This window comes from Oppia nitens, unplaced genomic scaffold, assembly GCF_028296485.1.
Source record: "Oppia nitens isolate AA-2021 unplaced genomic scaffold, nextdenovo-longstitch-racon4-pilon3 scaffold4_pilon_pilon_pilon, whole genome shotgun sequence".
In the NCBI taxonomy this organism is placed as follows: domain Eukaryota; kingdom Metazoa; phylum Arthropoda; class Arachnida; order Sarcoptiformes; family Oppiidae; genus Oppia; species Oppia nitens.
The window spans coordinates 6,942,672-6,965,122 of NW_026533232.1; the positions used below are offsets into that span (position 1 = coordinate 6,942,672).

Consider the following 22,451-nt stretch of genomic DNA (forward strand, 5'->3'; position numbering starts at 1 on the left):
TCATCTACTTTGGCGTAAAGTTTTATTATTGATATTCAAAGAACTCTGTCAACTGTATCGACACATTGTATGCCTATTTTTGGGATATTATCTGACAATTGATGACATGGAAGGAGTCTCTATATGAGGACATGTCTTCAGTGTCTTCACCCTTCTCTGTAAATCCCAATTTCTTTTACGCCATTTTGAAGACCTTTTTATTATAGTTGAGCTCTTCAATAGCCATGCAATCAAATAAATGCATTTCTTTTTCGTTGAATGAGTTTATGCATAAATAGCATAAATAACATACATTTATAAATGTATATATTAAAGGTTTATGTATAGTATATGCAATTTATATATACAGTATATAACTGTATTATATATCGCTATATTTCACGCCAAATGTCTGTTAGTTCCACTCGAAAGATAGGAAAAGTGTATGAAATTGTTTGCCAATCCATATATCCATACATTACTTATATGATTATATAATAGTAATAATAATATAAGACTTAAGGCTCTTCCGGGAGCGCTTTACCCAAACTATTGAACACATTTATAGTCAACTCAATAGTTGTTATTTTCATTAACTTTATACTCACTAATGTTATACATCATTAACACAATCATAGTGTTACCGTATTATACGAGATTGTGTTACCTTATAGTAGTGGGCAATAAATTTGCATTTAATAAATATGTTCACAATAACACGCTATTAATATTAATAAGTTAACTGCAATTTAAAAGCCAATACACTTTTTATTTTCCAACAATAGTCTGTATGCGACAATCCTATTGACAAATTTGAAACCGTTTTATTGCTATAATTATTCACTGTATTCATAGTTTGAATGTACAGTACCTGTTGTTTGCATAATTTGGTTGCATTATATTTGGTTCAATAAACAAAGTTTTTATCATAGTTGACAATGAAATCATAAATTTTGACATTTGAGATAAAAATAATAAAATATTAGACAAAATTTGAGTGTAATGTCCACGAAAATTATATACATCTATAGCATAACACTGTTTGACGAAGCATTTAATTGCATAATACAGTATATTTTATATTATAGTGATCAATACGTTCAATTGACCTGGACAATTTAGGGATTGAATCTAATAAATTTAGGTGACGATATAACTTATACAATGTAGGACTAATTTTTTTTTAATTATATTGTATTTAGTGGTCGGACAACTTTCATAATAATTTACTTAATATTTATCAAATTATGATATAAATTACTAAAACTCAAATATTTAGCAAAAAAAATGTATTTCAGTCAATATATAATTTGATAGACTACTGTATATGTTTTTCAAGCCGTATGATAAATATGTAAATTATGGTTCATTATGGTAAATTATACCACATAAAAATAGATTCCCAGTGAGTAAGGAAAATGTGAAACTTTTGTAAAATAAAACAAGGGAATGAATCCGATTGCCTTAACCCTAATTGTATTATATTATATTGTTTTAATTACAATTTCACACCTAGAGATGTCCAGTCAATGTCCCGGATTTATGAAAAATTTGTTGATCACTATAACTAAACATTTTGTGTTTTATATGTTACCCACTTTTATCTTAGTTCGTCTGAATCAGTGACCATATTTGGTACAAAAGTTGATTTACATTAAGATAACATTAATATTAAGTAAATATCAATTTACTTTTGCCTGATAAATGTATACATTAACATAATATAATTTTGAATTTTTATAAATATTTTATTTAGATATTGATAATGTTTTTCAGTATTTACTGTATTTTTAAATATAGTTCATTTTGCTAAAAATAATTTAAATACCGTACATTTATTAAAATTTAATGAAATAGTATTAAAGCAATGTTTTAGACAGTATTTTGTATTTTTATTTTATAAAATGTCACATTAAGTATATATATATTATATAATTTTTATATGTAAAATAATTTATAAATAATAAAATAGTTTTAAACTTTTAATTAAACCCTAGGTTAATTTTCAAAATTAAATTTTTCAATATTTTTGATAAAATATAATATATTAAAAATTTGATTATTTTTATCTTATATATGTATACTGGTATATACTGTATTAATAGCACACTAACAAGTCATTAATACCGTATATGATAACAATATTTTATACATAATTTACAGAAGGTTTAATTTTAATTAAGGGACAGTCATGTCGTGTAAACTAAATCGTTAGCAACTAATAATTGTATCATAAAATACAGTACTTGTTATAATAGTTCATAACGTGTATCACAGAATAAATTATATTTTGTGGCAAACATTTGAAAATTAATATTTATTATTATTGTTATTGTTATTATAATAACTGTAAAATTTTAAATTATATAATAGTGGCTATCATAATAACGTGTAAATTAAAATTAATGTAAAAATTGGATCAAATGCTGAGCCAAATTCGTGATAAACTATGTTTGAAGGAAATGATATTAAAATTGAAACACAAAAAACAATCGATAATTAATTTTAAATTTTGCTCTTTTAATCACACAAATTCACTTATATTAAATAATCAAATATTGGTTTTAAATATCACTAAAAATTGATATCTAAAGTGACATACAGGTGGTTTAATACAATGCAAATAATACAGACAAAAAAGTTTAGTAAAAATAACTGTAATTTTAGTATTACTGATCAATATATATCTCAATTTTATCTATTATTTCAATGAAAAATAAAATAATAGAAAAATGTTGTTTTCATTGATTTTATTCAATATGTTTGTAATCAACAAACTTTAGTTTTATTTTATTAAGAGTGTGCTTCAAATATAATAAATAATATTAAAGTAAAGATTATTATCAATAAATTCTTGGGTTGTTTAGGATTATTGTTATATATATAAGTGTTTTACATCAATAAATACTGTATATAATATAACACAAATAAGTTTTGCCAATTTGTTTGGTCTACACTGACAACCCCTGCGGGTCCCAAGTCTATAAGGATCGACATATTTTACATCATATATTTATTTATAAATCTAATATAAAATATATACCGGACTTATAATAAGGCCTTTATGTCTCAATTTAACAATAAATTTAATATTCAATTCATTCATTCATTCATTGATTTATTCAATTGTGTCCACACAATAATATTACAAACAAATACTCAGGTATTGTATATATATATATATATATATATATATATAAATAAATAATTTATCATTATACAAGTTTATATAATATATCATATAAATATTAAGATATCGATTTATAATACACTTGATTTATGAATATTATACTATATACAGTATATATTTATTATCAAATTGAATAATAAATATATCTATTTAGTCAAATTATACAAATAGTGAATACAATAATTTATTGGGATTAATTTATTTCAATTTATACCAATGAATATTTATGTATTGAATTATATGTCTTTCTTATATAATAATTATGATAATAGCCTTATTGTTGTTATTATTAGACTGTTTTCCTAAAATGAGGTATTAGTCACTATGATATGCAAATAAATTTATATCAAAAAAAGTTTTACATATTTTCAAAACTTTTATAGAAATATTATTTTGGATCATAAATAAAATTTTAACCAGACGTAAATATATTTAGTATAATATAAAGATAAATTTACATATGAAATGTATGGCATTAAAATACTATATATATATTGCATAAAAATTGGTGAAAATTCATATAAAATATATTTGATATGAATGTATTTGATGTGAATATAGGCAAACATAGTATTGTTGATCTCATTAATTATGTTGTCATTTGGTTTCCATATATTTATTTAATTTCCAAATACTGTGTTTCGATAAATCAATTTTGACGTCTCCTTTGATATTATATTTAGTAAAGTATTGGTCAGAGTATTGCTAATGAGCATCCAATATATACATATATTATATAAATAAATGTATGCATAACTGTATTTGGCTTCAAAATCATTAAATATATCACAAATCAATAGTATAGCTTATGTTAGAGACATTATATGCAAACATATAATAAAGTATATTAAATGCATGGATTGTAGTGTTGGAAGTACTGAAAATCACTGTCTTTCTCTCTGTCTGTACATCACATTACATAACTGAGCTCTTCAGCTAATATATTGTATTAAATGCTAACTTTCAATGATTTATTGAGTGCTTATATCTGACAAACTATTAAGTTTACAATCAATAAGACAGTCAAATAGATGGGCATATATTTTGTATAAAATATTATACACTATAAATTATATACAGTATATACTGTATGTATAAAAATATAAAATTTATATTGTATTAATAATAGTAACACTGTTTAAAAGATTATATTTTTACAAAAATTTTATCATTAACTTAATCGTGAATTAACGCTTGGATTTGTCCATTAATTACTAGTTTTGTTAACAAAATGAAATAAAAAGATTTTGCATCTCATATATAATATATCTCATTAAAAGTATAGCTAACTTTCTTTAATCATTATAACAAACAAGAAATGTGTTATTTTTGATAATATGCTTTATAATGATATCAAACTTTCTAATATTTTAATTTATTTTTTTCTTTGTTTTTCTTAAAATAAAAATTATTTAATGAATTATATTTTTATTAATAAAAATATTTATATTTCTTATAGTTTTCACTTACTCTCTCTGGTTATATCATATATCAACATAAGTTGTCTCCATATCTTTTAAGTAGTAGTTTTATTGTGTCAATACTTCCGCATACATGTGGGTAAGTTAATGTCTATTTTGTATCAAACATTTATATAATTACTAATTATTATATCCCTTATATTATTATTTAATATTATTGTTTCGAGTTATTAATACTCTATTTACATAGTAATATACAATGTTTTATGTTAGAGTAATAATAATAGAATAGAATATAATTTATCTAATCAATCTAACATTAGATATACAAAATAAACATGCTAAAAAATTCCTAAATAAAAATGGTTTAATGTTAATAAAAAATTTTGCATTCAAAATATATTTTCAAATTCAAGTCGTTTATTTGACAATTACCATTACTGTAGAAAAATATTAAATATTTTTATATATTGCAATAAAGCTATTAGGATAAAGGGGAAAGTAATGGTCGATTTAATGTGTTATTTATCAGTATTAAAATATTTCAACTTTTTGTTGAAAAATAGCTCAAATATCATAAATATTTTATGTAAAATAGTAAATGAATGTTCAATTAAATAACAGTCAACTTTAAAGACGTCTGTATTTTTTGGTCATATCTATTAACCCATTCCCTCTAAATCTATGTTTAGTTGATTTTAACAATTTTTTCATTTCAAGATATTTATTTTTTAGTAATTTATTACATTCTAAACAGTTAACTATAAGCATAAAATAATCTATTGTTGTTTTTATTCAAATAATTATCAAATAGATTATTATATAAATTTACAGTATCCATTAATAGTATATTTTGTATAAAGTTTGACACTGGTTAGTTTGTTTTATTTATATATTTTTTATTATACTAAATGGTGGACGATTATATATAGCGGATACAAATATAGTAATCAATTTAATATTTCAATTAACATTAGGATAAGTTTAAATTGTCATAATTGTGGGATACAGGAGCAAAACTTTTATTCAAAATTTATGAGTGTCTTGTTGTTAAAAATAATAATATTATTAAATTAAGGAAACGATAATACAACACTAATTGACTGTAAACATGAAACACTTGATTAATTACATAATTCAAATTTCAAAAATGTATTGTAATGTTGTTGTTATTTTTCTATAGTCGTCCTTAAAGGATGAATCCTAGATTTCTTTAAATAAAATATCATTACTTTTATTGCTTAGAAATTTTACTGATTATATGCCCATAAATTCAGATATTAACGCATCAAATACGGTGTGAATTGACAACCACTTAATCCTATTATTTTGGGGTTTACTTTCCCTCCATATCTCTTAATTGTTATATTTATTATATAAAAATATTATATATCACTCACTCTAAGACATTATATATATATACTGTATAATAATAATAATACCCGTAAATTGAATCACATTTTTAATAGAAAATTTGTTAAATCAGTTTAATGTATTGAATAGTTAAGATTTAACGAAAAAAGTTTAATTAATTACAATTTTTAGTTTTTAAAAAACAGTAATAATTTTTAACTTTTTTTTAATTAAAATAGTCTCGTAATTTCTAAAATAAAATAAACTTTAAATTAGACAAAAATAAATTAACTATAAAAAAATAATGACTGTAATCTTTATGTACAATAATATACTGTATATGTGTGTAAAATTTTTAAAGTAAACATTAATAACTAGATTGACTGACTGTAATATTTGTCCATGACACTTTTGCTAACCGAGCTGACACTATAACTTTATTTAATAATAATAATAATAATAAATTATTGTTTATTTAAAAAACATTAATTTGAAAATTTCACAAAATTTGTTTTTAAAAATATATAAATACAACAAATATATTATATATTAATTAAGTTTATTTAATTGTTTTACATGAAAACCATTTATTATTATAACAATGATTTATTTAGTTTTTAATTTGAATTATATCTTATAAGATAAAAACTTTAAAAACAGCTACGAATATAATTATCATATAAACAATAAATCAAGATATTTATCATTTAAAAAAAATTATATTAAATGATTTAAGTAATAATAAGAGTATTTGTAAAAAATATACGACTTATGCATTAATAAAATATTTTTAAAAATAGTATTTAGTTTTAAAAATAGCAATTCTAATAAATGTATATTTATTAATATCAATATTATTAATAGTATTGTAAAAATTATATAATTTACGGTTTGCCACAAATTTATTTTTTGATTCAATTATAAAAGACGTGACTTTTATTAAGATTTTTAATATACTCATTAGTTTAGATATCATTTTAGTATAATTACTAGTAAATGTTTTGTATCACATGTTATTTTAGCAATTGTTTAAAATATTTAGTTTAATTAAAATTATAATTACTTATAATTTTTGTTTTTAAAAACTCCACAAAAGTTTATTTTTGATTTAAGTGTTAATTTTTAATTGCATGCATTGGATAACTAATAAGTATTTCCATTAATACTAAAGTTTACTGTCGTTAATAATTTTATAAATAATTGTTAAATTTATGTTTTAGTGTATAAGAAATGAAGTTAACAATAATTTTTAAATATAATAATATATAATTTAATACAATATAAATATAAATAACATTTGAAATAACTGTTTTAACTAAAATTAGTTAAGAATAAACTTTTTTAGTATTGCAATAAATACTGTCGCAAGCAATTTGTTTGTCATTGAATTAAATTGTTTGAATAGTTATTATATAAATATAAAATTATATAATATTTGTATTTATGAAGTGATCCAATATTAATACCTGTATGTTAAACATATTAACTAAATTACATGAATTAATAAATGCTTTATCGTCTCTTAAAAAACAAAATATACTATTTAGTGAAATAAAATGCAATTAATTTAGTGTCAAATGAGAGGTTCATTGAACCAAATCGTTTAGTTAATAATATTGCAATAAAAATGCAAACAAATTTTTGAGCGAAACGATTGTTTCAAAAGGCAATAATGTTATGAATGATGTCAAGTAATGCATTTGATATCATAGATATCACTATTACTATAGTATTGTTTATTGTATATAATTTTATAAATATATTACACAAAAACCAGAGCTAAACGCAACGTGAGATTCATTGCAATTGAGACTCAAAAATAACAAACATTTTATGCTTACCTTAAGTTAAATATTTATCTAACCTTTGCTCAAACACTTTGTCGGCTTTTGAGGCAAACAGGAGCTCAACCTACCAGTGCTCAACTTTTGTCTTCATTTTTAAAACAAAATAACTTTTTTTCTCTAACACTAAATATATAAACTTTCTATCATTTAATTTGCAATCAAGGGTTAGTCAAACTACAAATGCTTATATTTTCATTAATAAATATCTGTAATACTCTAATACTCTAATACTCTAATAAGATAGACATAAAACGTTTGTTAATAATATAAAATTAATTATGTGACCAAATTTACTATATTTTCAATAAAAACATTAGTTTAAATCCCAAGTTAACTAAATTATAAATTGAATGTATATTAAAGTGTTTAGTGTTATACACTATAAGCGCAATTCAATAGATATTCAAACATTTTCAGCGATCACTTCACAGTCAATACAAACTTTTCAATGTATGACATACTGTACTGTAATTCAGTCATCTATTTGTAAATCTATTAAGTGTTTCAACAGTTATTTTCATTGAATTTTATGCCCAAAAATTTATTGATTACAATTGAGAGTACTTATATTGTCTACTGTTTTAGTTTGATGCAACTCTTTTCTATACAAACAAGTGTCATAAAAAAGTTAATTGTTTGTAAATTATATAAAATCTATGTTATTGAGTGACATTTGAAATAAAATCTTAAATCAAAACCTTATTAAACTGAGAGAAACTAGTGATTCATTCAAACCTAAATAATAAGTGAATTATTGTTTAAAATAAGTTATATATAGTTTGTAATACAAGTCACCGGAGAGTACATTTCAAATGCAACCAACAAATGAAAAGCATAAATAAAATGACTTTACAATAATATTCACGACGTTTTCACTCATATTATGTTTTTTGGTATAATTTTCATTTTGTCAAAAAGTATTTTTCCCATAAAAAACAAGTTTTGCTCAAATGTCAGGTCTGCTACACATTAAGTTATACCCTATAATAATAATGCATATGATATGCTTTCTGTCTTTTTAATGGTTTAACCTTAACGTTGAATTGCTTTTATGTTTATTGGATGCAAAATAATACATAACATAAACAATCCAAATATTTGTGTCATATTTCTCTCATACTTTCTCTCTCTCTCTTTTTCTCAAATTTTTTTAAGCTCTCAAAATAATTTATATCATTGAGTTATGTTGAGTCACAATATTTTATATTGATTTTATAAAATAGAGTTTCATTTAAGAGGGAAAACACTTTACAATAAATAGTGAGATGATTGTATAAACACGATATGAAATATGTATACATACCGTACAGTCTATATAAATTAGAAATCACTTTTGACTTTCTATAAATGTTAACATTTTAAAAACTCATGTTTATATATAATATATATGATATAAATACTGTATATTGAATTGACGTTTACATACTATCTAAACAAGACATGCATGCCTTAAGACCGGCGCGTTCACTACCGTCACTGTCTGGGAGGCGATCCAGTTATCACCATCACTATCATCATCAGTCATCCATCAACTTAATCAACTCAAGTCCACAGTTTTATTTCACACCAATTATGCCCCGAAAGATGATTGCAAAAGTTTTACAAGTAAGTCATATATTGATAATTATATAGTCTATAGTCTATATATATAAATATATATATATATAGGTTATATAATATATATATTTGCTTAAATTTAATATATTAATACATTTAAAATGCAATAAATAGATGAATTAATCTAATTTGTGTTTATATATGCGCGATAATGTGTGTATCATATATACTGTATATACAGTATATATATATATATATATATATATATATATATATATAACTTTAATAATATATACATATTGTATAATATATATATATATATATTGAGAAAATTTACTATTATATATAATATATTGACAAAAACAAAAGCTAATTATTTTAATATATCTAATAAATCATTTTCAGTAATGGTTAACATTAAAGACAAACAGTGTTGTATATCTCAAAGCCAATACATTTTATATTATTTATGGTTTTATCGAAAGGAGTGCTAATTTTTTTCACAAATACTTTATCAAAACCAGTGATGTATTGACTAATAGATTACTCGTGACTATTATTTTTTGTATCAAGAAATAGATATTTATTGACTGAACTGTATATACAAATAGAAATTTTATTGTTTTGTCAATACAAGCAATTCTAGTATTATGGGCTATGTTTAGGTCATTAATGTTGCAATTATTAGATATGACTGATCATTATATAAAAACAAGAGTCACATAATCAACAAATTATTTTTTAAAACTCGAAAGTATTTGAAAGCAAGAATTGTAAAAATCAATTAAAATAATATGTATTTACATAATGTGTAAATAAGTAAATTATAGTTAGTTTTATATTATAAATTTTGCATAAAATATCACATTTTGACAAATGTATTTCTCGCAAACAACAATTTTATCTTTTTTATTATTATTGCGATTTATATAATGAAAAAGTGATTTGATTTTTTGGTTGACTATTATTTTTTTCTTACCATTATATGTATTGAATAATATTTTGTTATAAGAAAATAAAGACAGTCTTATCGATAGTAGAGAAAAGTTTGAATAGTATTTGTAATAGTATTGGAATAGCATTGAAATGATTGGTAGGAAAACTCAAATTGAATGGAGTTTTGCAGTGAATTGTCTGTTAATGTAAGGGATGAACAAATGGTTTGCCATTATTTGTGACACAATGTCTATACAAGAATTGCCAGATTTGTTTCCATGACTTGTCATTTGGACAACAAAATAGTGATGTAAAGGCAATTGTATTGATTGTTTGGGTGGCACTGGTTATTGAAAGTCAGACCGTTATAGTTGCAAATGGGATGCCATACCATATAGGCATAGCTTATAAGGGATGGTGTATACAGTTTTATACTCTATGGGGCAACAAATGGTGTATTACATCAAAGAAAAAATCATTTCGATAACTATTATGATTATACAGTTTAGTTATATTCTCTATTGTCGTACACATAATAATTTATAAACACAATTGTAAACCATTGTGACTAACATTTGACCATTTGGTCTAATGATACACAACATTACAACTAAAGATTATATCTAATTAGTCATTGCTTTTCACACAAACATAATGTGTTTAACACAGTTATTATTGACTCTATTTTACTTGAAATCAATTTTATTTACTTTATTTTATTACATTTTCATGTTATTCTATATTTTATATAATATATCCAAAAAACATTTCAATAATATAGTTGTATTATATAAAAAATATTATACTAATAATACTATGCATTGCAAATAATTTTAGAAATGAATACTAATAATAATTTTATTAATTTTTTGTTTTCTTTGTTTTATAGTTTATATTTTTTGTCATTTTGATGGTAACTGTTATAATAAATATATTGTTTATTGTGGACACTACTCAACGTCTGCGAAATGAATCTAAAATTAATGGTAAAATCAATAGATTTTTAAAGCAAAAAAAAAATCACAAAACCATTGATATGTTTATAACCCCTCGTGTAATGGTTTGTTTCAATGGTTTGTTTTTTCTCTCCCTATTGTATAATAGCTGACGATTCCTCAGCAAACAACGTCAGACCTAATAGTCTTAAACTACAGGAGAGCCAAAACAGAGTACTCAAAGTGGAAGTACTGTCGAGTCAGTCAAAAGTTTCAGTCATTGTGGACGGAACTACTGTATGAATGAATCATCCATTTAATTGTATCATTTGGTTATTGATTTGATGATGAATTATCACTATATAGATATTAGACGACTCGGATGAAAACAAGGGAAGAGGCATACATGTGCTGGTTCTTCACCAGTCGACCGGATCCGTTATGGCTCAGCGTCTCTTTGATACATACTCTCCCCATGAAGATGAAGCCATGTCTTTGTTCCTATCGATGATCACAGACGGGAGGATTATCATAATGGCTATAAAAGACGAGGGGACTTTTCAAATGAAACAATCGTCACGTGATGTGCTTAAGAGGTTAGGCTCACAGAAATCACAGCAAATCGGTTGGCGAGACATGTGGGCAATGGTTACTCAAAAAGGTGGCAAAATGTTAGCCGAGAGTTACAGCCGATCGCCTGAGTTTAACAGTTGGGGCGCACCAGTTGTCTTGCGGGTCGAAATCGGATTGAGTTCTGCTTCTGAAAGTGAATGCAATTGGAGTGATAGTGAAGATAACACAAGACGTAAAAATTTTTGTTCGCATATTGAGGGCTATGGAAGTGTCTGTAGTTGTTTAGAACCGGCGCCGTTGACTCTGAGCGGACCCATCAACCACTCACTTCCCATATCACAAGTTCCGGTCGCTATTGTGGCTTCCAATCGACCCCATTATCTCTACAGAATGTTGAGGTCATTATTGTCTTCCTCGGGATGCAATCCATCAATGATTACTGTATTCATTGACGGCTATTTTGAAGAGCCATTAGAAGTAACAAAACTGTTTGGTTTGAGAGGCATTCAACACACACCTATCGGTGTCGGTAATGCTCGCATTAGTCAACATTATAAGGCTAGTCTAACGGCCACTTTTAATCTGTTCCCTGACTCTCAATATGCTATTATATTAGAAGAAGATTTGGATGTTTCTCCTGATTTTTTCTCTTATTTTTCTCAAACAATGAAACTTCTTGATGAAGACGAGTCAATATATTGTATTAGCGCTTGGAATGATCAGGGATATGAACATACCAGTGCTGATCCGGCATTACTCTACAGAGTTGAGACAATGCCCGGTTTAGGTTGGCTTTTGAGCCGTAAACTCTATAAACAACAGTTAGAGCAGAGTTGGCCCACACCTGAAAAGTTATGGGATTGGGATATGTGGATGCGTTTACCTGATATTAGACGTCAACGCGAATGCATTGTTCCCGATGTCTCGCGAACCTATCATTTTGGCTCTTCAGGCCTTAATATGAACTCCTATTTTCAAGACATTTATTTTAAGAAACATGCCTTCAATACGATGCCTGACATTAAACTAAAAGATATCGATAGGTATTTCAAATTCAAATCATATAACTAAAATAATTGTTATAATTTATATTTATTTTAATAAATCAGTGTCAAAAAAGACAATTACGAGCGTCTCATTCATAACCTATTGAGAAAAGCCATAGTCGTTGACCACAGCAAGAGTCCGTGCGAACAGTCCTTTATACCAAATACCAGAGGCCAGACATATGTGGTATTCATACGTATGATAACACCCAAAGACTACGCCACGTGGCTGGCAGTGGCCAAGTGTTTCAAGATATGGGATTTGGATCCCCGCGGATATCACAACTCAATGTGGAGGTTCTTCTATAAGCAGAACCAGATTTTGGTGGTTGGCGTACCCAACAGTCCCTATTCATCATTCAAACCATCGCACGTAACGCCTATCTATTTGGAAGACAAGAAAATTGATGTCAATAGACTTAAATGATATAAAAATAGATATACTCTATAATTGTTTTTAATTAACTGTTAAATATATATATATATATATCTAAGTATATACTGTATATTTGATGACATCAATCAAATGGACAGTTATTATATCTGTTAGCAAACATACAATGAAATCAAAATCGATATCATTTTAAAACACGTTAAAAGTGAGACTAAAATCAATGCGAGATTGCAATCAATAATGTTTTGACAAAGTTGTAGGCAATTTGGTTTCAATTATGTAATACTTATACAATTGATTGTCAAAAACATTTAGTGCCAAACATAGTTTCTAATGGTAGATATCTATTACTTAGTCCCGGTGCTCACATACATACACACACACCCATTTGCACGGGACTTATAAATGCTTATAATTGATGGCATCTGTGATACGAGAATTTGTATTAATATTTGTTTATTAATTACAATTTATAAATATATTAATTACATGTATGTTAGATATACATGTTTTTAAAAATGTATTAATAAATTACTAGTCGATGATACGTTGATTGTAATTTTATGAATTTATTAATATTTACCAACAATTGAGTGACCAATTAATTGATTTTACTCAAGACATTTATTATTTGTTTGTAATTATATACAATTACTTATGTTTTAATATTATAAATTAATATTTAAATTTCATTTTATGTCATTTTTAATTTTAATATTATTTAATATGTATATTTTTAAATTATGATTAATGTCAAACTTGTAATTATAAATAAAAAATAATTATTGATTATTAACTATAAATATAGTAATGTAATTAAATTAGACTCCAATATGGTTTATGCAATAATGTTAGCCATAATAGTTTTCAGCCACATTAAGCTTATGTTTTTGAAAATCAATAATATACGGGTATTTGGGAAAACACACCCCTTGTGTTAATCCTGTTTCGATATCCTGTCGGGTAATACACGGCATGTCGTCACAGGATTTCTCTTGTTTTGCCGATGACTTGCTTTTTGATCCGTCGCACGAATAGATAGTCTTGAACTTACATCCCGTGTTTGCTGGCAGTACTGTTGTCAGATAACCCCCACATAAACGACCCTTTATTTGAGGGGGACATTGACATAAATGACATGGTTTATAATGTAAACTTAATAGGACTAATAGAAATATAATTTGATTAATTTTGTACATTTTATTAGTAAATTTTTACCAAATGTTTCACAAATGGTTGTATTAATTATTGAATATTTTGAAATATAAAACCTTAATTTATTGATCAATTGTAAATGAAGCTTTTAATTAGCTTTTTAATATAATTTTATTAATTTAAATTAAATATTAAATAATTTGTTTTATATAAGAAAATAGAATTCATTGAAAAAATTATTTAAAATAACGTTTCAAAAAATATTGAAATAATAAAAATAAAATAACAAACAAATAAATCAAAATTTAAATCAAAATATAGATACATCAAACAATTGGATTATATAAATATTAAATAAATAAATAAACAGATAATTATGATTTTTTATCAGGAATACCACTTCTAACACTAAGTGCCCGACTAATAGATGATGAGACTGTTAAAAATAATTGTTAACAATTTAGGAGATAATTATTAACATTTATAAACATAATTGTCATACCTTTAGTCGCTTTGACATCACTTGTGGCGGAGTTTTGTTGTGAATTACTGTTAGATTTGTCTTTAAATTCTGATTCTATAAACAAATATAATTTTATGACATTTTTGAAAAACAAATCTTCAATTGTAATGAATAATTGAATACCAGTTCCTTTCTTTCTCATTACACAAAACAAGACAATGCAAAGAACAGCTATAATGGCACAAATGATAACAGCGATAATGGCGTATATTATCCAAGACTTGCCACCACTATCACTGTTTGTGGTCTTTTCTGTAGATGAAAGTATATCTGTAGTTCCATTGTGTCCATCGACTTGTCGATTGTCATCACTTTTATCATTTGTAGATTTTTGTCCTCCATTTGATAGTAAATCTTCATCGTCAGCATTCGCTGAGTCCACTGGAGGTACCTCTGATGACCAGTCCTTTGAACAATCTATAAGAGACTTTGACTTTGCCGGATGACACTAATGGATGATTTAATACATTTATTAATAACTTATATCTTTATCCCTAAGACCGACCTCCATATTTCCTCCGAGTATGGGATCAGTAGTGGACTCTCGTGTAATACAATAATGATATGTAATACTTCCTCTGCAAGGGTTAGTGGGCGCTGGAGTTTGTGTACAGCGTTCAGTCAATACAATTAACCCATTTTTCTGGGCATCACTTGAACCGGGCAATTGAAGTCCAAATAAACCTTTAATTAAGACATTAGTCATTGTTGACAACTTTTGAACGGCCGGTGGTAATGAAGCAGTTTTGTCTTCAGTCCAACCTTTGTTGGGATCATTTAGTTTGTAAAAGCGATAATTTGCTGCTTTTGAGCCAATATTATCCTCGATTACTAAAATCAGATTTTCTTTAAGATATGAAATAGGAATGAAAGCAACGTTTGGTTTAAATTCATCGAAGTTTGCATTAAATGTCGACTTTTGGCCTTTTGGTGTCAATACTTTGATGTTTTTTGGAAATAAAGCCCAATTTATCTTACCATTGATGACCTATTTTATTAAAGTTAGAGTGAACTTAATTTGTATCAATTTTGTTTAGCACTAGTTTATAATTGTATTATTATTACATCAACTAAAGTCAAAATTATTTGATTGTTGTCATCATATCTAAGACCAAATCCTGTCTGGTATTTACCGGACAACCATTTGCTTTGTTTGCTAAAACTGCTCTTTAGTTTGAGTTCTCCTTTCGGTACAGACATATCCTCACCACTTCTTTGGTTAATATTGTCGATTGAATTATTTTTTGAATTTTCTTGATTTCCATCCGAAGGAATGCCTAACATGTCGTATACATCTCGTCGACGACGACTACCACTTAATTTGTACTCCAGTTCCCAGTAGTTGTTTCCGATGACAATAAACATTTGATAGACGTTATCATTGGGAACAGCAATTGCAAAGTCTATTACGGTATTGTCTTTCAATGCCTTACATAAATGTATTGATTCGCCATTAATGTCAACCATCAGCGTTAAACAAATAACTAATTTTAATTAAATATTATGAATGTTAATGAATTAATCAAAAAGATTATAATTATTTATATGATTTTGCAATACTTGAGTTTAAGAGCAAAAGTTTTTTAATCATTTTGTTTGAACCGTTAGCTAAACTTAAATTAATATATAAGACTGTAATAAATTTGTTAAAAACTACTCAATTGATTAATAATAAAAAAAGAAAACTTCAATAAAATTATAATTAAATTCACGAGAAATTTAATGAAATCACTAAATTCTATGGGCTTTAGTTACCTTAGGGGGGTTTCGCTTTTAATAGTGTTTTTATATGTTATACCATTATATTGATAATACTTTTATATTTGGGTTAGTTTGGGGGTTAGGTGAGTGGGGTGTGTGAGGTTAGGAAGTGGTGATGGGATGGGATGGAGTGGGGTTAAGATGTGGTGAAAGTTATGGTGGTTTGCTATGTTTTAATGTATTTATATTAGTATTTGTTTTTTATTTTAATAAATTTAGTACATTTCACGCGCTAATAGTTAAATCAATGCATTTAATACATTCTATGTTTTCTATAAAAAATAATACAGTAATTCAATTGCCAATTGATTTTCATCTAAAAATACATATAAAATAATTAACTAATTAGCGCGCGATTTGCAGTTAATTTAATTGTTAGTGAGATCTACAATATGATTAAATTGCAATGAAAAGCATTCAATAATTAATATAATAAATTGCAATTAAATTATTAAATACAAGTCTCGCTTAAATTTTATGATTATATCGCGATTTTGAATGTTTGCAAAAACTTTGAATTTAGTTTCGATTTTAAGCTACTTTTTTCTGAAAAACATTAGTCATTAATAATTGAATTAATTATCCATTTTTCACTGGTTTTGTGACCAAAAGTTTAGATTTTGAGATCAATCGAGTCTTTAAAATTTGCTTCAATATGTTTAGACTAAAATTGATCACAAATAAGATTAACACAACAAAGTAAGTTAATTAAATAATCATTTTTGTTTTCAATGTATTTAAAAAATACTATTTTTTGTTTGTTTTTAGACTCTTAGGATTGGTATCGGTTCCTATATTGACAACAACACTAATTGTCAATAAATGTTATGAGAATCAGACATTTCAGTCAAGACTTAGATCACATTTTGGTCTGCGATGTGCTTTCAATGACAAACAAATCACAGAAGTTTACGATAAGATTAATTGTGTGGTTAAAGTCAAGGGATTTGATTGCGGAATTAAAACCGGTGTTATTGTAGATAATCAGTTAAATCTGATTCTCACCGCTTATCACACTGTATTGGATTGTTTTCAATGTCCGATTGAATTATTAGACAAATACAATGAAAGCGATCTAATAAATCATGCAAATGCTGGTAATAATCAAATTAGTAGTTTAGCCGCTGATGTTGTCTATACGGATCCAAACCTCGATTTAGCAATTCTTAAATTGAATGGAATTAAAAGCAATGTTCTGAAAAATGTTACAATTGTTGATCAGAACCTACAACAGGGAAGTCCTATAATTATGATCTACACGGAGAATGTGAAGAAAAGTTTCTGCAAAGGAGTGTTGAGTACGCCATCAATGACGGAATGCTTCTCTGAAGACCATCAAAGACACTTCAAAACATTTGCAGACAATAAAAGAAAAAATATGCAATTGTGGACAAACGGATCAAAAGATTTTTTTGAAGGACCCGTCTTTAATATAGAGTCAAAAATGATTGGTTTCGCTAATCGTTATATCGAAGATCACCATCAGTTGGCCGTTAATTCGAAAGATGTGAATGGTATGAGTATTAATCATTCAATTGATTTGTTTGATACACAAAAAAGACTAAAATTTTATTTGCAATTAAAGAGTTTATCAGAAGAGCTAAAGAACACATACAAAGAGGAATACCAGAAGTACAACAAAGAAGAAGTTTCGGAATTACATTGAAAGACAAAACAGTGGTCAATGTGTTGACACAGAATCCGTATGTCATCTTAACATTTGTCTTATATATCAATATATGTTTTGACTTTAATTATAAATATCATTTATAACTGATGTGTTTGACTATAAAAACTATATATACTGTATGATTGCAGACAAGGCTTTCTAGCAAAAGATGAAATTGTTAGTATCGGAGGAGATACAGATGTAGTCAAAAAACTCAAAGAGTCGATAAAAAACGGCAACGAAGTCATTGCTGAAGTGACCAGAGAAGGACAAAAAGTCCAGTTAAAAGTCACGCCTCAACACCAAACTCATTGGACATCTAATATCTAATCATTTGTGTCCACTCTTTACTCTTTCCTAAACTTTTATTTCATTTTCACACAATTTGTATTTTCTTTTTCTTTTTTGCAATTTTATTGTAATTTTTCACATTATTTAAAATATTTTTTATTATTATTTTTAGTTAACATTTTGGTTATTTTGAAAAAATCCTTTTGATTTCAAAATATGAATTCATTTTTATTATTATTATTCTAATTTGTAAAGATTTTTATTATTAAATTATTTTATTTTGTCATTTTGTTTATCAAATTTAATTATTAAAATTATAGAAAATATATTAAAAACTTCCAGGTTGTTATCAAGCACTATTAAATTGCAAATTATTTTGTGCAAAATTAGATATTAATAAAAAATTATTTTATTGAATATTGCAATCAGTGTTGATTGCAATTGTGTCAATTAGAGAACACAATAATTTAGATTAAATAAATATTATATTTACAATGGAAAATAACATAATATAAATAACAGTTAAAATAATTAATTAATTTTCTATAAATAATTAAAGCTGTCGTTTATTTTTTACATTACAAAAATTAAATATTTTTTTTATTTTAGTTAAATTTATATAAAATCTTATAATGGAGTATTTTTCTGTATTTATTTATCATAAAAAACAGTTTTAGTAATACTAGCAATACTTTATGTGTATTAAATTTCCCCCAGTTTTACCCTTTTTTCCACATACCCTATTGGTTGTATTCAATATTGATTGCAATTGAATGTACAGTATATAAACTATTAATATATATTTAAATACATATATTTACCAGTGTTGGCAGTACAAAATGTTTGTATAATACTGTACAAAGCGTAATATACAGTATAATACAATGTAAAATACATGACAAATTTGGTTTACAAAAAAATAGCGCCACAAAAAGCATTTATATAAACAAAGTAAATCATGTTTTATAATAAATATAGATTTAATATTATTTTTTGAATTTCATTTTTTAAAATTATTTGATTATTATAACTTAGAAATAACGATTATAATAATAATGCATTTTTTAGAAATTATATTTTTACTAAATGTCTTAAAGTAATTTTTAACTTAATATACAGTATATTAGTTTTAAAATTTGTATAATACTGTATAATAACTTTGTATTTTACTCTATTATATAAAGTCAAAATTCAAAACCTTGTATTTTTCCAACTCTAGTATTTACACTAACCTTCATTCAAATAAACTCTATTTAATGCTATCAATGTTTTGCCGATAATAACCTTCAAAATAATAACCTTTTATTAATATTATAATTTTGTTTCAATAGTTTGAGTGTATGGCAACAATTTTTTCTAAACTTCAATATAGTTTGATATCAATAGTTAAATATATAGAATTATATTGTTTAAAAATAAAATTTTTAATTGTTTAAGTTTTATAATGTGTATCGGTAAACATGTAAACTTTAAATATACAGAATTATGTTTTAATTTCTTAATCTTAATTTGTTATAATTGAATTTATTAATATAAATAAAAAATAGTTTATGCTGGAAACTAAATTATACCATATACTGTAAATTTAATATAATATATATAATGTACGGTAGTATATACAGTATATTTACCGTATATTGGTATATCAATACAGTATAATACGGTATATACACTATATAGAATATAATAACTTTAAAAAACTTTTATTATTATTTTTGACAACTACTCAATTTACTGCTTGAAAGTATTATCATTACTGTAATCATACAGTATATTGTAGACTACAATTTGTAGTTATAATTTAGCACTAAAATGTACTAAAATAGTTTTGCACTGATATGCACTAGAATAGTAAGTATTTATATTTCATAATCATAAAAATTATATAAGCATAGTATATTAGGTGACAGTCATTTTTATTTAATCATAATACTGTACTTAAATATGAAAATAAAGTATTATATTATTTTTAATTATTAAAATCACTTTAATAGTAAAGATATTTTAATATTACTAAAATTTGTAAAATTAGTTTTCATATAAAATATATTTGAATTTAAATATTCAAGTTATATTAATTCAACAATTTTGTGGCAATGATAACACCGGCGTATTTGTTCCCAATGGGAACCACCAGAGGATATGTCTTCAACGTTATGATGGCAACTATTTATGGCGGAATGACTTCTTTTGGTACAATTGTGCAAATAATTATCAAACGAAAGACTTTTTTCACAGTCAAACCCCGACCACAACCGCCTCAATGTCTTTTGGACAGTCGTTTAGGGGAACATCACTTCCTTCAAACTAAAGTAAAGGTTTTATATTTTTAAAATTTATTTAATAAATTTATTTAATGTTTAAACAGAATATAAAACTACATTATGTTTCAAACGGTGATCCAAACAAACCATTAATGCTTTTCCTTCACGGCTTTCCCGAAGTGTGGTATTCGTGGAGAAATCAATTACCAGAGTTTAGTAAAGATTACTATACCGTAGCACTTAGTCTGAGAGGTTATGGAGATTCAGACCGACCTTCAGGTGATAACGTTTTTTTGCTAAATTTATTTAATTAATTCAAAACAATTAGTTAACAGTAATTTAACTTTAATATTATGAATCAATAGGTGTCGCCAACTATTCATTGGATAAACTGGTAGATGATGTCAGAGATTTTGTGGTCGGAATCGGAAAACAAAAGTGTATATTAGTTTCACATGATTGGGGTGGACTCGTGGCCTGGACTGTCAGCGCTAAGTATCCCGAAATTGTTGATAGATTTATTGTATGTAATGCCCCGCATATCAAATCATTTATGGATACTATTGAGACCAATTGGAAACAATTTTTTTCATCATGGTAAATTTTTGGCTAATTAATAACAGTACTCTAATTAATTTTTTAATAACCGGTTTACTATAATAATCTAAATTATTATTTTTTTAATTATTATAACAATTTGTAGGTATATATACTTTTTCAATATTCCATATTTACCTGAACTGAGACTTACTTGCAATGATTTGCAAGCATTTGACTATATATTCAGAAAGTTGGGCACAAAAGAAGATATTGAAGCCTATAAGTACTACTTTAGTAGACCGGGAGCACTAACCGGCCCAATAAACTATTATCGGGCCCTTCAACGCAACTATGCACTTGATTTTTGGCAAAATATCAAAAACAAGAAAATCAAAGCACCGACACTTGTCATATGGGGTCGCAATGATTTGGCACTCACTGATGGCTTACCGGCCGATAGCTGCAAACATTGTGACAATTATACCATCAAAATGATTGAAGACTGTTCTCATTGGACACCATTTGATAAACCAGATATTGTTAACAAATATATGCGACAATTCCTAAATACTAAATATTAAAACAATTCATCAGACAATTTACTTAAGAAAATAATTTTTAAATATTTAAGAATTTATATAAAGTACTAATATTACACATTATAAATACAGTATCATTAACTAATATTAATAAAATTCGATAATTACTGTAAGTTTAATAATTAATTTCTATTTTTTATAACAAATTAATAGTAATTTTATAAACTATATATCAATATCATAAAATTTATTTTTAATATAAGAAAATACAATTTTGTTATATATTGTAATAAAACAATAAATAGCCAAAGGTATAAAAATATTAATTAGTAATTGATAAAAAATAATATAATTATCATATAAATAATATTATTTTATAAACATAATTTATTAGGCTATAATTATGTTACTGTATATTAGATTTCAACATTACTATTAAATATATATATATATATATAAATCTATTTTCAATATTAAT

The 22,451-nt window shown here is 25.3% G+C and overlaps 4 protein-coding genes across 9 annotated transcripts in view; 3 read left to right on the forward strand and 1 right to left on the reverse strand.

Annotated features, from left to right (window-relative positions):
• The window catches only part of LOC128960666 (protein O-linked-mannose beta-1,2-N-acetylglucosaminyltransferase 1-like), a 32,783-nt gene extending 19,472 nt beyond the window's left edge, over positions 1-13,311 (forward strand). For 2 of the 5 annotated variants that reach the window (XM_054306817.1, XM_054306818.1), the window contains exons 3-8: positions 4,629-4,729; positions 9,229-9,395; positions 11,173-11,269; positions 11,388-11,515; positions 11,585-12,834; positions 12,901-13,310. In XM_054306817.1, the coding sequence (XP_054162792.1) occupies positions 9,231-9,395; positions 11,173-11,269; positions 11,388-11,515; positions 11,585-12,834; positions 12,901-13,264 (2,004 nt within the window). In that variant the 5' untranslated portion in view covers positions 4,629-4,729; positions 9,229-9,230 and the 3' untranslated portion in view covers positions 13,265-13,310. The other 3 variants (XM_054306815.1, XM_054306816.1, XM_054306819.1) reach the window with 3 other exon arrangements.
• A 1,449-nt stretch (positions 13,312-14,760) lies between these two features.
• Positions 14,761-16,539, reverse strand: LOC128960350 (uncharacterized). Its single transcript, XM_054306421.1, has 6 exons — positions 16,470-16,539; positions 15,975-16,393; positions 15,415-15,897; positions 15,033-15,357; positions 14,889-14,963; positions 14,761-14,822 (listed from the first exon to the last, which is right to left on the reverse strand). Exons 1-6 carry the CDS (start codon positions 16,498-16,500, stop codon positions 14,761-14,763), a joined length of 1,395 nt encoding a protein of 464 aa, XP_054162396.1. The 5' UTR covers positions 16,501-16,539.
• A 620-nt stretch (positions 16,540-17,159) lies between these two features.
• Positions 17,160-18,716, forward strand: LOC128959921 (uncharacterized). Its single transcript, XM_054305956.1, has 4 exons — positions 17,160-17,369; positions 17,439-18,184; positions 18,256-18,373; positions 18,489-18,716. The coding sequence occupies exons 1-4, from the start codon at positions 17,326-17,328 to the stop codon at positions 18,667-18,669; spliced, it is 1,089 nt and encodes a 362-aa protein (XP_054161931.1). The 5' UTR covers positions 17,160-17,325; the 3' UTR covers positions 18,670-18,716.
• Positions 18,717-20,412: 1,696 nt separating this feature from the next.
• LOC128959811 (epoxide hydrolase 4-like) lies at positions 20,413-22,088 on the forward strand. Of its 2 annotated transcripts, XM_054305826.1 has the most exons (5): positions 20,413-20,481; positions 20,700-20,942; positions 20,999-21,173; positions 21,260-21,491; positions 21,598-22,088. In XM_054305826.1, the coding sequence occupies exons 2-5, from the start codon at positions 20,727-20,729 to the stop codon at positions 22,013-22,015; spliced, it is 1,041 nt and encodes a 346-aa protein (XP_054161801.1). In that variant the 5' UTR covers positions 20,413-20,481; positions 20,700-20,726; the 3' UTR covers positions 22,016-22,088. The 2 variants fall into 2 exon arrangements, with proteins under 2 accessions (XP_054161801.1, XP_054161802.1); XM_054305827.1 differs by lacking the exon at positions 20,413-20,481 and having other exon boundaries at positions 20,663-20,942.
• The last annotated feature ends 363 nt before the right edge of the window (positions 22,089-22,451 follow it).